This window comes from Phacochoerus africanus, chromosome 1 (assembly GCF_016906955.1).
Source record: "Phacochoerus africanus isolate WHEZ1 chromosome 1, ROS_Pafr_v1, whole genome shotgun sequence".
NCBI classification, from domain to species: domain Eukaryota; kingdom Metazoa; phylum Chordata; class Mammalia; order Artiodactyla; family Suidae; genus Phacochoerus; species Phacochoerus africanus.
Window position 1 is genome coordinate 82829106 of NC_062544.1, and position 16871 is coordinate 82845976.

At 41.8% G+C, this 16871-nt stretch overlaps 1 protein-coding gene across 7 annotated transcripts in view; it reads right to left on the bottom strand.

Moving 5' to 3' along the window:
• LOC125120356 (collagen alpha-4(VI) chain-like) overlaps nt 1–16871 on the bottom strand; it is a 134040-nt gene that overhangs the window by 105451 nt on the left and 11718 nt on the right. For all 7 annotated transcript variants that reach the window (XR_007133309.1, XM_047768426.1, XM_047768449.1 and 4 more), the window contains exons 2-5: nt 12554–12642; nt 6981–7583; nt 3413–4000; nt 1804–2409 (exon numbers count right to left, since the gene is read on the bottom strand). Coding sequence is in view for 6 of the 7 variants with exons in the window: in XM_047768426.1 (XP_047624382.1) it covers nt 1804–2409; nt 3413–4000; nt 6981–7583; nt 12554–12629 (1873 nt within the window). In the remaining variant the exon portion in view is untranslated. The remainder of the gene's footprint in view (nt 1–1803; nt 2410–3412; nt 4001–6980; nt 7584–12553; nt 12643–16871) is intronic.

A 16871-nucleotide genomic window follows, 5' to 3' on the forward strand; every position in this document is an offset into this window, starting at 1 on the left:
AAATGAGGGTGTTGCCCCTGATTTTTCCAAGTGTGAAACGCCTTCTCTAGAAACTGCAAGTATCTCTGATGTCTCCCTTCCTTCACCTGCAGGTACCCATTTCCTCATTATCAGAGCCACCATCAAGCTAGACCCAGGCATCCTCCCTTTGTAAAAAGATGACAGCCCCCAGCCTTAAAGTCCTTCTGAGTCCTATGGAATCCACCTTCCCGCTGCGGCCTTCCTAAAAGACCACTTTGGCCGTGGCATTTTTTTCCTGCCGAAGAAGTGCCTCTGGGACTTTATTCTGTAAGAGAGGCTCATCCTACCTCATCCAGTCTCATCCCTCTATTTCTAAACTCTCCCCCCAAATCTCAACTGGCTCCTTTTTTTCACTTTCTTCTACATCTGTCCAGCCCATTCCCACTTCCACACCCTCATTCTTCCCCTAAGCAAGAAGGTCCTCCTCCACTTTCCCATCACACCCATTATTGAGAGACCAACACAATCCCCCCAGAGCAGGTTCTCCACTACACTCTCCCTTTTCTCTATTTCTACTTCATGTAGTGTCCATAGGTGCATCTTCATTCCTAGTTATCTCTGCCTGGATTTTCCTCTTCTTATCTCACATGTGCTTGTCTTTTCTGATTATAAAACACCAAGGACTCCATCTCAAGCTCTAGATGTTGAGAGGTCTGGGCAGAGCTATGACAGTTCAGAGAAAGGAGGAATCACTGCTATCTGTGGGGATGCTCCACCAGGCAGGTAACTTAAAAACTGAAGGATAAAGTTTTGACTGTGGGCATTTCAGGCTGATAGTGTAGTCTGTCTAAGGGCAGAGACAGAGATGAGAAAGCATGACACATACACAGAAAACGGTGAGTAGTTCAGTTTGGCTAGTGGTTAGAATGTATAAAAGTGCTTGGCAGGAAATTGATTCAGTGGTTCTCAACCACTGTACTCATCCCCAGGGCATATTCAGAAATATATGGCGGTGTTTTGAATCATCCTAAGATTTAGGGATGCTACTGGAAGGGATCTAGGATATTAGACCTTCAACAATGCACCAGACAACCCTGCACTATGAATTGAATCACTCAAAATGCAATAGCATCTCCCCTAAGCTTCTTGAATGCTAACCTAAGGAAGGGGTTTACTTCATCTCCAAGGAGAAGTCAGAATGCTCTTTCTGGAAAATGTATATAGTAACTTGGATTACTGTTCAGAAATATTCACTCCCTACACCTTACTTCCATGAGAGGAATATACTTTCTTACACCACTAATGACGACATAGCCATATGATTTGCTTTTGCCAATGGGATGTTAGCAGAGGATGAAGCAGAGGTCTGAATAATGCTTTTGCAATTGGGTTTTCTCTCTTACACAATTCCTATGGAAAGGATATGCCCAGACTAGCCTAATGATCTCAGGAGGAAGATGGCAGTTACAGAGCAGAACAAAGGTAAATCAGCCAACCCTCAGCCAAATCCCAAATCTGTGAATAACCCCAGGTAACATCAGCAAAGCCTAGTGAAGTTGAACCCAATGAAGATCAGCTGACCCCCAGCAGATCTGTGAAAATGAATGACTCTTCATCCACCGACTTTTTGGATGGCTCGTCATGAAGCACTTTTGGGACCATAGTTAACCAATACAAGGTACATGCAAGAGACAAATCCATGCCTCCTCCTCTTCCCCATCCTCTGGTGCTACTATCCTGGTACCAAGGAACCCAGAAGGCCCTCTTTCTCTGCTCTTTCTCCAGACTTTCCTAGTATGCTAAGACCCCCAGTGGCCCACACTCCTAGGGAACAAAGCTTACCCATTACAGGCTCCTTCTCAGCTTCATTTTTGGTCTCGAGCTTCCCAGTCCCTTGGATCACCTCACTCACATCCTGCATCACCTGTCTAATGCTTTCCTGTCCTTGTATCTCATATACAAGGGGTAGTGTCCCCATCTCCTCAAGTTCTCTCTTGTCAAAGTCTTGAACACCCACAGACATGACTTTCACGCCTTTCTCCCTCAATGTCTGTGCAGCATCGCGGACCTCATCCTCAGATTTGCCTGCAGTAATGACCACTGCATATTGGGGAACACCCTGGAGAAACCGGCTTCCCATTGCCTCCTGGAAGAAGGTCTGATGGAGGTATCGCAGAGCTTTGCCTGTCCTCCTGGAACCTCCCCGGGGCACAAAGTGTTCACGGATGTGAGCCATCATCTCATCCTGGGTCCAGTAGGTGTTGAGCAAAAACTCAGTGTGACCTTGAGCACCATACTGAGCCAGCCCAATCTGATACTTGTCCCTGCCAATATCCAGCATGCCAACCACTCTGGAGATGAAATTCCTCATCCACTGGAAACTGGTCTGTGATGTGTTCTGTGAGGTGTCAGCAAGAAAGACCACATCTGCATAGCGCTGGGCAGATTCTGGAATGAGAGAAGTGGGGAGGAAAAGACACAGAGGACAAAGCGCATTAAATCAAAATCTCATGAAAATTGAATACAAGGATGGCCTTGTGTGAGGAATGTAAGAAGGAGAGGTACCATATTTGTGTAGCACTGTATGTCCTGTACCTCCAGATCCACTGTGTAAGACTCTATCACAGGCTCTCTCCCCCATACCCTGCTGCCTTTGCTGTCTGCTTTTTTAGACTAAAATGCCTTTCAATTATGCTTTTTCAACCAAAGGAGGAGGCAAAGGAAATTAACCTATACTAAGTAATTGCTTTGTGCCACAGGGTTTTTTACACTATCTGATTTCATCCTCATAAACCGTGCTACTAGCCCAGTATTATTATCTTCATTTCGCAGATGAGGAAAACAGAGGGTAGAAGTGAAACTGCTTGTCTATACTTGCAAAATTAGACAGTGGCAAAGCCAGGATTTAAAAAAAAAATAGCAGGAGTGCCCATTGCGGTTCAGTGGTAACGAACCCAACTAGTATGCCTGAGGACTCATGTGCAATCCCTGGCTTCACTCAGTGGATTAAGGATCCATTGTTGGAGTTCCCATCATGGCTCAGCAGAAATGAATCTGACTACAATCCATGAGGACACAAGTTCAATCCCTGGCCTTGCTCAGTGGGTTAAGGATCCAGCATTCTCATGAGCTGTGGTGTAGGTCACAGATGCGGCTCAGATCTGGCATTGCTGCAGCTGTGGAGTAGGTCAGCAGCTGTAGCTCTGATTTGACTCCTAGCCTGGGATCTTCCATATGACATGGGTGCAGCCCTAAAAAGACTAAATAAATAAATAAATTTAAATTTAAAAAATAGGTCTTCTGGACTCCAAAACCAGATGTTCTTTTCCTCCCATGAATGGAAAAGTCTCCCACGTTCTCCAGAAGTGCTCCTACTACAAACGGTGTAGATTGGCTCTTACTGGAATTAGACATCCCAGTTGGAATGCTGGGATTTAACACAGCTTCTTACCTTTGATCTTGCCCTCTACCGCTGAGCAAAGAGTCTGGAGAATGCTTCCAGAGAAATCCTGCAAGATGTTGAAGTTCTCAGTATTGAAGAGAAACTTCTCCAGTGGCTCACTGGCTATTGTTTGTAACTCCTGGACATCCTGGACGTTGACTCCTACCACGTACACAACAACCCCATCTTCTTTCAACTTGTCAGCTGCCTCTTGGACCTCATCATTTGACTCCCCATCTGTCACCAGGATAACTATCTGAGGAACCCCGTCCTTGGCCCGACTGCCGGCTGCCTCCGTCAAGTAGTTGGTCCTGATGAACTCCAGGGCGCTCCCGGTGTTTGTACCTCCCGTACGATAGGGCAGGTTCCGGATCTGCTCCAGGACCACACCCTTTAGAGGGTACTGGTTCAGCTGAAAAGCTGGGTAGATGTTGTCATTATACTGAGCAAGTCCCACTCGGACCTGGTCACTGCTGATGTCAAGCCCCAAGATGACAGAGTGAAGGAAGTTCTTCACCTTCTGGAAGTTCTGGGGTCCAATGCTGGTTGAGCTGTCTACTAGGAAGATGATGTCTGCCAGGGCTGCTTCTCTGCAAGCTGCAAGAGAGGACAAAAGGGGTGGGGCCTGTGGGTCTTCACTCACAATGGGTAGAACCACTGGAGCCGAACGGTGCAAAGAAAGGGAGGGCAATGCCAGGCAGCCTACAGGCCATGGTTCTCAGGCACCCCTAAATGACAGTGTGCTCAAAGGAGTGACAACATCCTTCATGCCTCACCTTCCTTCCACTCATCGTGTTCTAAGGTTTCTGTCCTGCCTCCATCTTTTGATCCATTTGGCCAATCCCTTGAATCTCATTAAGGAGAAAAGCACTTGTGTAAAGGCTTCTCGGCATGCTGAGAGAGGGCCTGTCTCTTTTTAGAGGGAATAAACATTGACTCTAGGAGGGTGCCCAAACCAACTAGTCAGGCAGCTCGACACACTCCATATTCCATAATACATCTCATTGTAGTTCTACCACTTTGTAGCCGTGTAATCTACTTATCACTCACCTCTTTGAGACTCAATTTTCTTCTCTGTAGCACTGAAGTCTTAATACCAGTCCTCAGACTCTCATAGGGTTGTTTTGAGGATGAGAGAGGATAAGCTATAGCAGAGAGTATCAGTGCTCTGCCCAGGTCCCTTTGGATTTTTTTCTTTTTTAAATTTATTTTATTGAAGTACAGCTGATATAAATGTTGTGGTAATTTCTGCTGTACAGAAAAGTGATTCACATATATACATATATATCTGTATATATATTCTTTTTCGTATTCTTTTCCATTATGGTTTATTACAGGATATTGAATATATGCTATCAAATAGGTCTTTGTTGTTGATCCATTCTATATATAATAATTAGCATCTGATAATCCCAAACTCCCAATCTATCCCTCCCCCACCCTCCTCCCCCTTGGCAACTAAAGTCTGTTTTGTATGTCTGTGGGTCTGTTTTTGTGTCACAGATAAGTTCATTTATGTCGTATTTTAGATTCCACGTATAAGTGTTATCATATGGTATTTGTCTTTGTCTGGCTTACTTCACTTAGTATGATAATCTCAAGATCCATCCATGTTGGTGCAGGTTATTTCATTCTTTTTTATGGCTGAGTAATATTCCACTGCTTGTATATACCACATCTTCTTTGTCCATTCATCTGTCAGTGGACACGTCCACATCTTGGCTATTGTGAATAGTGGTAAAATGAACATAAGGGTGCATATATCTTGGATTTCTTTTTTACCATTTCTGTACCTTGCCCCATGGAGGACTTCTCTTCAGCTGTTAGAGTTGTTAAGCCCACAATATACAAAGGCCTAGCTCCTTGCCTTGGGTCAAGAAAACCCTGAAACATAACTTACTGAGTTCTCCTGTAAGCTTAAGCTATAACTACCCTCTGTGAAAGTTTTACCTGAGATCATACCCCTCCTTACTTTACTCTACTTCTCTACCCTGCATCCTCCACATCCTCACCAAATTCTTTTCTGAGCTCTTCCGTAATACATCCAGGCAATATGGGCAGGTTAATCTAGGATGATAATGATAATGTCATTCTAGGAACAAATACTTTTTCCTTCAAAAGCAGACTAACACTACACCCACATATAAAACCATCGTAAGATCCACAGGATTGATAAAAAAGAATTGAAGTTTTTTGCCAATATTTGGAGAGGAGCATAAAGTGTAGATGGTTTCATGAAATTTTACAATTAAAATTAAATACATATAATATCTGGGAAAAACTCTAATTTGAAAAGGTATATGCACCCCAATGTCTGTAGCTGCACTATTTACAATATTCAAGACATGGAAGCAACCTAAGTTTCTATCGACAGATGAATGGATAAAGAAGTGATACATATACACAGTGAAGAACCATTCAGCCAAAAAAAAGAATGAAATAACACCATTTGTGGCAACATGAACAGACCTTGAGATTATCATACTAAGCGAAGTCAGATAGAGAAATCCACATAATACCATATGATACAACTTATATGTGGAATATTAAAACAAATGAACTTGTTCATAAAACAGAAAGAGACTCACATAGAAAACAAACTTATGCTTACCAAAGGGGAAAGGGGGCTGGGGGATAAATTAGAAGATTGGGATTAGTAGATGCAAACTATTAAATATAAAGTAAACATGGGCGTTCCCATCGTGGTGCAGCGGAAATGAATCCGACTAGGAACCATAAGGTTGTAGGTTCCATCCCTGGCCTTGCTCAGTGGGTTAAGGATCCGGCATTGCCGTGAGCTGTGGTGTAGGTCGCAGACGTGGCTCGGATCCCTCGTTGCTGTGGCTGTGGCGTAGGCCGGTGGCTACAGCTCCAATTCAACCCCTAGCCTGGGAACCTCCATATGCCACAGGAGCAGCCCTAGAAAAGGCAAAAAGACTAAATAAATAAATAAATAAATAAAAAATAAACAGGGTTCAATTCCTGACCCGAGAACTTCCACATGCTGTGAGAGAGGCAAATAAACAAACAAACAAAAAAGACATACAAAATAAAAACCTAATTGTTATTATCAGATTCAGCAGACAGTACATTTCAATAAACCTAAGAGGACAAAGTAAATAATTGCAAAATCTGTATATGTTGTTCAACGAATGTGCAATTAATAGGTGATTAATATAGATGACTGCAAGTATGCTAATAACTTTCTGTGGTTGTCAAAAAAATCATAACTAAACAAAAATTATAAGTAAAATATGTTTCTCTACTTTGAATGAAAAAATAAAAATAAAAAAAATTAACAACAAGGACCTGCTGTATAGCATAGAGAACTATATTCAATATCTTGGAATAAGCTATAATGGAAAAGAATCTGAAAAAAGAATGGATAGATATATAGATAGATAACTAAATCATTTTGCTATACACCAAAACTAGCACAACACTGTAAATCAACTATACGTAAATTAAAAGTAATGAATTAAACAAGCACATACATGGAAGGGATAAATAGGAGGGATGAAAAAGAAATAAAATGGTGACTTCTAGATCAGAAATTAAAAGGGAAAAGCCTTTGTACCTGGAGAGACATGGCCAACCGGTGGAGCTGCCTTTGTCAAAGTATCACAAAGCTCCTGCCGAAGCTTGGGGGCGAGACTGCCCAGACCAGAGAAGTTGGGCACAAAGGAGACAAACTTCTCCGAAGGGCTGCTAGCAATCTCTCTGAGCTCCCCTGGAACCGCATCTCCAACGCCAACCGCGAAGAGCTGGATGCCTGCACTCCTGAAGGCCTCAGCATGCTCTTGCACTTGGTCCTCTGTTGGGCTTGCGCTGATCACCACGGCAACCTGAGGCACGCCCTGGCTTGCCCGGCTCCCTGCGGTTTCCTGGAAGTGGTGATCTAGAAGGAACTGCAAGGCCAAACCCATCTTGTGGCCCCCAGGCGTAAATGGAAACCTCTGGATGTGTCTCAGCACTTCGCCTTTTCGGTGGTAGGTGGAAAGGAGGAACTCAGATTGGGGCTCGTTGCTGTACTGGGCCAGCCCCACGCGGATTGCCTCTTTGCTGATGTTGAAGCCATTGACCACCATAGACAAGAAGCCCCGCACACTGCGGGTGTTTTGGGGGCTGATGCTGGTGTCCACCAAAAACACGACGTCTCCCACAGAGGCCTCCCTGCACACTGGGGAAGAGAGTCCACTTAAGATAAAACATTACCAAGTTGGCAGGTACTGGCTGTGAACACATCTGTCCCAATTCAGAGCCTTTATGCCCGCATGGCTCTTTGATGACAGCTAATATGCACACAGCCCAGACACACTGCCATCATCCTACATTTCCTCATGGCTTCCTCTCCCCTTTTCCCCTGTCATCATCTGCTCCATTCTAGTAGACATGAGACCCTGCAATTAGACCCCTGACCATGGTCATCTTTCATCCCTTAAACTTCATAAAAGAAACCACTTCTACTGGTAAAGGACGCTGTTGAAACCCTCACCTAGACCCCCTTTGCCAGTGCTTCAAAAGTTACCTGCTTAGACTGTCCAGAAACTTGCTCCTGGCTGAATCTGGGAACAACCTCATCGGGAAACAAGTAGGAAGTTATATGGCCACCACCACCTTGGGTGGCCAATCTCTTGGAGATACAAACACCCTGTCCCCCTTGCCTTCACTGAAATCATCCACGGTGCTATTTATGCTCCAGCAGCTCCCATAGTCTAGGCCAAGGCTTGATTTTAGAGGAAGCTGCATCCTTGCTTGGCTGCTTCTCCCCTTAGCCTACTCAACTTCTCTTGCTCTTTACCAAGTCCTAAAGAGTCTTCCTTCAAAACAACACATTCACCAAATCCCTGTCCCTATCCCTGTCCCTGTCTCTGGCTTAGGCAACCTGACCTCAGGCATTAGCTTTCCAGCTTTGACCTCTGCACTCCCTGGCTGCTACCTCATTAATGCAAGTTAGGGTACCCAAGGCACAGGGAAGCCAAACTAGCTGAAATGCTGGAGTGTGGAGCAGATAAGGGTTTATTGCAGGGCCACGCAAGGAGAATGGAGTAGGGGCGGGGTGGGGGAGGTGATGAGTTCATGACCCCCCAAAATCCCAGACTCCCTAAAGGGTTTCAACAAAGCATTTATAAAAGCCAGGTGAGGGAAGGGAGTCACAGAGAATGTGATCAGCTCATGCACAATTCTTTGACTGGTTGATGATGAGGTAACAGGGCAGTTAACATTATCAATCCTTAGATGCCAGAAGGTCTGGAGGTTACATGCTCATGATCTTCAAGTAGTTAATTTCTTCCATTTGATGATTGTTTTTAGCATCTGGAAAACTCAGGAAATATGCATGAGATACTATTATCTGGGTACTTCAGAGAGGCGCTACTGCAGAGGATGTGGGAGAGGGGTCTGTCCCCAGAAGGGCCCATAGGGTCCTGCTCAGTTACATGGCCCATACTAGCCCCATTTAGTTTGACGGCTGGCATTTCCCTAGGTGTGGCTCACATTTGTCCTTTGGTCCCCTGAACTCAAAGTTGCATTGTGCAACTACTTCTCCCAAAACCAGCTCTAATTCTGGGAACCACAATCCCAACAGTGGCCAAGCCAAGTGGTACTCCAGCTGGGCCCACCCTGGTCTCCACCACAGAGGAAATCAGACACCAGGTGGCTGCGGGTCCTAAGCAAACAGCTCATCTTTCTGGTTCTTGGATTGTGTTTCTCTAGAATAAGAAGCTGACCACATGATCTGATCTCATCCAACTCCCACTTTGCTTTTCTGTGACCCAGTGCATAATTATCCCACACTGGTTAAACACATCTTGCATTTGATTTTGTGCCAGGAAGCTTAAAATACTGGCTTGGGCTGGCCCAGCGCTATCTCTTTAGTTTTGTCTCACTATCCTCTATACTTCACTCCTTGTGTTCCAGGCTTCTTAGTCCAGCTTTTCAAACTCTCCATGCTGCTGGCCTATAAGATGCTGTTCCTCCCCGCCCCTGCCACACTGTTGGTGAGACTGTTAGTTGATGCAGCCACTGTGGAGAACAGGATGGAAGTTCCTTAAAAAAATAAATATAGAGCTACCATATGAACCAGCAACTCCAATCCTGGGCAAATATCTGGAAAAGATGAAAACTCTAATTCAAAAAGATACACCCATCCCAATGTCCACAGCAGCACAATTTACAACAGCCAAGACATGGAGGCAACCCAAGTGCCTATGGAAAAATAAATGGATGAAGAAGCTGTGGTACATATATACAATTAAATATTACTCAGCCATTAAAAAAAAAGAATGAAATAATGCCATTTGCAGCAACATGGATGGACCTAGAGATTATACTAAGTGAAGTAAGTCATACTGAGAAAGACAAATTTCATGGGATATCACATATATGTGGAATCTTAAAAAGATGATACAAATGAACTCATTTACAAAACCGAAAAAAACTCATAGACCTAGAAAAAAAATTCATAGTTACCAAAAAGGAAAGGGGGGGAAAGGATAAATTAGGAGCTTGATATTAATAGATATACACTACTATATATAAAATAGATAAACAACAATGTCCTACTATATAGAACAGGGAACTATACTCCCTACCTTGTAATAACCTATAACGGAAAAGAATCTGAAAAAGTTTTATACATATATATATTTTTTTTACTTTGCTGTACACCAGAAATTAACACAGCATTGTAAATCAACTATACTGCAATTAAAAAAAACAAAACCTGCTTTTCTCTCCATCAAGTTTCTTGTTCCCCTTTTTTTCTTTCTTTTTTTTCCTTCTTCTGGTAAATTCCCATAGAATGATGTTCTTTTATCTTGGTTTGTGATGTAACATTCATTCCTGTGTTCCTGTGCTTATACACGTCTCCCCAACCAGACTGTGCGCTCCACGAAAACAGATGCCTTAAGTTTTGTTTGTCTGTCCAGCACTCAAGTGTCTAGCATAGACTAGTCCCAAAAAAATATTTGAGGAAGGAAATGTTTGGGAAAGAGAAAGGGAGAGAGGAAGGGAAAAGACGTCACTTACATGGATGGAAATATTTAACATGAATGAAACCAAATAACGGAATCAGAAAATCCTAGAGCTAGAATAACCCTATAAGACTACGCAATGCAATAATGTATTCACTAGGTACATGTGAGTGTTGAGTATTTGAGATGTAACTAGTGCGACTGAGAGAAAAAAAATTTAATACTTCTGAATTTTAATTTATTAACGTAAATCGTCACATTGAACAGTGCAAGTATAGAATAACGTCTACAATTCATCCATCTCAGGAGTTCCCATCACAGCTCAGTGGAAACGAATCTAACATCCATGAGGATGCAGGTTTGATTCCTGGGTTAAGGATCCAGTGTTGCCATGAGCTGTGGTGTAGGTCGCAGACACAGTTTGGATCTGGCATTGCTGTGGCTGTGGCATAGGCCAGCAACTACAGCCCCAATTCAACCCCTAGCCTGGGAACCGCCATATGCCACAGGTGCGGCCATTAAAAAAAAAAAAAATTCATCCATCTCACAGATAAGGAAAATAAGATCTAGAATGGCAAAGTAACCCATGTAAATCTGTTCAAAGAGCCAGTATTAGAAACCAGGTTCCCAGACGTCCACTGACATAAAGAAGATTAAATGTAAAACCCACATTACAGAAAGACAAAGACCACATGAGAGTTTCGGCAGAGAAGGGCTGGAGAAAGTTGGTGTACTTCAAGGACAGTGAATTCATTCGCCACTCAGAAAGAGAAACACCCTGTGATATCACTTACATGTAGCTTCTAAAAATGACACAGATATGACACGAATGAACGAAAGAGAAACAGATTCACAGATATGGAGAACAGATTTGTGATTGCTGAGAGGGGAAGAGGGTGGGAGAGGGAAGGATTGGGAGTTTGGGATTAGCAGATGCAAACTATTGTATATAGAATGGATAAACAACAAGGTCCTACTGTATAGCACAGGGAACTCTATTCAATATCTTGTGATAAGCCACAATGGAAAAGAAAATGAAAAAAGAAAAAAATATATATATAACTGAACCACTTTGTTGTACACCAGAAACTAATACAACATTGTAAGTCAACTACACTTCAATTAAAAAAAAAAAATTTTTTTTTAAATCCACTTATAGTGAGCCCCACCTCTAGGAAGTTTGCCTAATCTTGATTGCAAACCCAAGAGAAGTCAGGATTATTGAACAGGGAGATTGTAAATGAGCTTGAGGCCCTTTGGCCTGCAAAATGCAATCCTTTCGGGAGGAGAAGATTCAGGAGTGCTCCAGGGAGGACTGACTGGTTTGTCCCCCTAAAATCTCTCAGAAGAGATCAAATTCAGACCAGGAAGTGTTTCCCTGATCTTCCCAATCAGGAGAACTCTCACAGCTGTAGAGTATCTTCCAGACAAATAAGTGTTGCTGTCATCATGGGCAACTTGAGAGATGTTTTACATTTCCATACATTCTTACTTTCTGAACCACTAGTTCTTTGTCATTTTGGAAGGTATTTGAAGCATGGGAGCATTCACTGTCAGCTTCTGTTCACAGTGAGAGGAGTCAGCTGAAGGGAAATTTAGAGAGCTTCCTAGTTTTTTCCCCCCAACAAATAACAGCCTGTGTAATTATATTTGAATATTTAAGACTCCATATCGTCTCGGTGGGAGCTTCAGGCTACTCATACAATCTTCTTTTGATAATTTCATCTTGAAAAGTCCCCATAAGTTAAAATGACTGCCCTTAAAAAAAAAAAAATTGCAGAGGTGTCCCTAGCACGTCCCTAGCACTCAGGGAAACTATCCATCTTACAATGACAATTATTCCAAGGAAGAGCACAGCCAAAGGAGACAAAGCAAAATGCTGAGTCGACAGAACAGGCCCGTGTTTACAAAAGCATTTGAGAGCCCAGTAACACATTCAGAAAGACAGTATCTTTTTTAATATCTATTTTTTTGTCATTTGAGGTTTAGCTTTGAAAAAAGAAAAAATCGTGTGCCCACCATTTACTAAAAGCTTCCAGATTCTAAGTTCTCCTTAAAAGAATCATTTCCCTTTTGTTCATTTTGAAACTCCTGTAGTATTTTCTTTTAATGTTGTCACTAGCACTATGTTCCTGGCAAGGTCATTGTTTTTGGCTTAAAGAATCTGATGTATTACCAGTTCTCTGTGATTTGATGAAACCGAAACTAGTCGCAAGGAAGATGATCCCCCAAAACGTCGTCCCAGTCTCCATTCTAGATATGTACCTAAAGAGAAAGAGAAGCTTCAGAATTAAATGAGTGCATTATATTGTATATTCATTATACCTCAATACAGTTGATTTAAACACACACCACACACACACACACACACACACACACACACACAACTATGTCTTTCCCCAGACCAACGGAAGCTTTATAAAAATAAAGGACATGTTGCCACATTTTTTCAGTTGTGCAAGGAAAATGGTCTTGCTGACCCAACTCAGGAAGAATTTTGTAAACATCCAAATATACCTCAGATTTCAACTGTTTAAAGTGGCCCAGACATGGCCATAAAAGGAGAAAGCATATAGAGCAAGAGAGAGAACTACCGTTTCACACTCTGAATTCATTTGATGGAACATAAACATTTCTGGATGATTTTGCTTGTATTTTTATACAAGCATTGGATGACCTGATAAACACTGTGGCATGTCGAAGTATTCGAGTACCTCAAAAGCACATCTGCCTGATGAAATCAAGCTAGCCTGAAAATATTTTATAAGTTCCCAGAAGAAGGAGGATGCTGAACTTTCATCCCCTAAACTTGGATCTAGTTCCAAAGGCCTCCACGAGAATTATCCACTCCCAATTCCATTTCTAATTTTTGACTCTAAGAAAGTCCATATGGTTAAAAATGAGAACAACATAGCAATAACATTGAATGAGATATTCCAACTGGAACAGGAAACACCTCATATTTTTTTTCTTGGCCTTGTCCATAGCATGTGGAAGTTCCTGGGCCAGGGATCAAACCTGCGCCACAGCAGAGACCCAAGCCACAGAAATGACAATACTGGATCCCCAAGCCGCTGAGCCACACAGGAATTCCATACCTCAAATTTATCCTAGTCAGCCAATCTCTCAACCATTCTTAGCAGAATGCAGTCCAAGATTATAAGTATGGATTCTTAGAGTCAGACTACCTAGGTTTGAATATCAGATCCACTACTTAATTGTTCATCTTGGGCAAGTTGCTTCACTTCTCAGTTTCCCCATTGGTAAAATGTGGGCAATAATAGCATCTACATCATAGTCTTGCAATCAGGATCAAATAAGTTCATTATTGCAAAACACTTTATACATGCCTGGCACAGCAAAAGCACTCTTTAAGTGCTTCTTAAACAAAATAAATCTTCTTGGAAACCCACTATGTAAAAGTGAAAACATGTTCCTCCTAATTTGAAACTCAGGATCTGTGGAGATATAGAAACCCAATATTTTACATTGTGTAGTAATAAAGCCGTTATTTTATTGTGTGAACTGGAGTCTGGCACTTGCTGTCTGCTTCTACATGGATTGAATCACGAGCCACTTCAGCTGCTGACCTTCAACACCCCCTGAGAGGATCTCAGGGTGGAGATGAGGAGCGAGGCTCTCTGTGCTCTGGGAAAACTGTGCTTCAGATAGTTACACATTTTCAAGAGAAGATTTCATAAGCCCAACTCTTGCATCTCCCTGTATTTAGAAAAGCACTAAAATCTTTCATGGTGACATCTGCTCCTGATAACTAGCAGTAACCCCACAAGACCAGCAGCAAACTTCTGTAAAATGTGTGCATACCTGCATGTACCTGCTCCCTTCACCAAAATCACATATACACTGGCATTTCCCCCCACCTCTGTGGAGTAGTGTTTCAGAGCCATCTGAAATGCTGCCCCAAATAAAACTTAACTCTCAGCTTTTAAGTTATGCATATTTTTAAGTCAACAGTTGTTTATATTTTACTTTGTATTTTTATTTGATTTTTAAGTTCAATTGATTGCTGCTCTGTAAGTTTCCTCCCTTAAAATCTGGGAAAGGCCAGCAAAGAAGGCCTTACTCTGTTCATATTGCTGGTGAAAATGAAGAAATTGAGTCTCAGAAGTTTTTTGTTTTGTTTTGGTTTGGGTTTTTTTGTTGTTGTTGTTGTTGTTGTTTGGTCTTTTGTCTTTTTAGGGCCGCACCCACTGCATATGGAGGTTCCCAGGCCAGAGGTTGAATTGGAGCTACAGCTGCCAGCCTACACCACAGCCACAGCAACTTGGGATCTGAGCTGCATCTGTGACCTACACCACAGCTCATGGCAACACCAGATCCTTAACCCACTGAGCAAGGCCAAGGATCGAATCTACATTCTCATGGATACTAGTCAGATTAATTAACTACTGAACCACAACGGGAACTCCTAGAAAAGTTTAAGTACAGTCCCAGGGCTACTCAGCCACGCACTGTCAGGTTGTGTCCCAGGTAACCTGACCCCAGGTCTAGTGCATGGCTGCACCTCAAACATCTGCTTCAAACCCTTCAATGAAAATCTCCCAAGCCCAGACAGTCACTCAGCTCCTCAGCATTTGCCTCTGGTGAAGACCTGTGAGCAATTTCCCAGGGGGTGAAAATGTGAGCTCAAGGCCCAAGTTCCTTTATCCACCAAGTAGGTCTTCAAAGAGCATGATTTTATGTCCAAAACACCATATTAGGTATTCTAGAGACCAGAATCACAAACCTTACTCTCATGTTTAAAGTAGTAAACAATCTTTGGGAGGAGATACATTTTTACATATGGGAAACAATAAGAAATGTTCAGTAAACTTTAAAGCACATAGTTAAACTCAACAAAGATCTTAAGCAGGAATCTCGCAATGCCTAAATCATTTTGCAGTCTCAGGCCCTTTAAGCAGAATATTGTGTGGAAATGATATCACAATGCCCAGAAATAGCAGCCACACAGCAGCTGAGTCCTTCCTCTCTGCAGAAGGTGTTAAGTGTAGCCACCCTGCTTCTCTAAGACACACTTCTACTGTGCATGCTTCATTTGTGCCTTGAGAGTGATCCAAGGCTGTGAGATAACCACATCTGTTTTTATTATTTTAAGCCAACGGAAATACTGGAAGTCTTCAAAGGAAGCCCATAGCCCTTGATTCTGGTTTCAGCTTGACCATGGGTTCTGTGGACATGAGCATTCCAGTTCACATCTCAAAGTTGATGTGATGATTCTGAAGGGGGTTGGCAGTGATTTGGGACAGCTATTGTACTGCTCACTATATTACAAACGTTCCCCAGGGTATTGATCCAGTGATTTTCCAATAAAAAGAAGTGATATTTCTCTGTTCCTCAGTTTCTACATCAACCTCCCATTAACACCTTCTTAAGGAGGCTTATGAGTAATTTGAAAGAAGATACTTTAAGAATAAATTTTTTAATTGACAGAAAAGTGTAAACCAACTATAATGGAAAAAATAAAAATCGTTAAAAAAACAAAAAGAAGAAGAAGAAGAAGAAGAAATTTTCGGAGTTCCCATCATGGCTCAGTAGTAATGAATCTGACCAGTATCCGTGAGGATGCAGTTTAGATCCCTGGCCTTGCTCAGTGGGTTAAGTATTCAGCATTGCCATGAGCTGTGCTGTAGGTTGCAGATGTGGATCAGATCTGGAGTGGCTGGGGCTGTGGCGCCATTTCGACCCCTAGCCTGGAAACTTCCATATGCTGCGGGTTCGGTCCTAAAAAAGACAAAAAAAAAAGAATAAATTTTCTATTCCCCAACAAACTTTCATCTAAAGGCAAATAAATGAAAGCATGAGTCTTAAAGGATGGACCATTCTGATGGATTGAGGATAGTGTGAGGGTAAAGAGACTGAGAGTTTGAACTAGGAACAATGATTCAAAATAAATTCATGCATTATTATGAATGTTATTATAATAAGATACAAAATTTCAATTTTTTTTACTCTTAGGTAATAAAGTTAGATGAAACATAAAATCTTTAAGTAGGGTGTTTACATTTTCATATTCCATTATGTCCTAATTATTGGTATTAATGCAATTAGTCATAAGAAACAAGAAGTATTTTTAGTTAGTTGTAAATAAAGCAATAACCTAAAGAATAGTTTATGAAAATCTAGTAGGAAAGTTAAAAGTTTATAAACATTTTACAGCTGTGCATGTGTTATATCAATGAAGAGAAAAATGTCTGTAGATTGACTTAAATATCTACATTATGTACATTATTTCATGAGGGTGTTTATATCTAATTCAAGCTGCTGAGAGGAGTCATATTTAAACATGTAGGGCTCGTCATAGAGACAAAAAATGAAGCCATTAAATGAATTGTATTTAAGTAGAGATAATATAGGATACCAATTCTTTCTGGAAATAATTCCACTGGCTATGGGGTAGAAAGATACTTCTCTCAAACTATGTTGCTCAAACAGTTAACTGAAAAATCTGTTTCTTCAGATTAATTCATTCCATT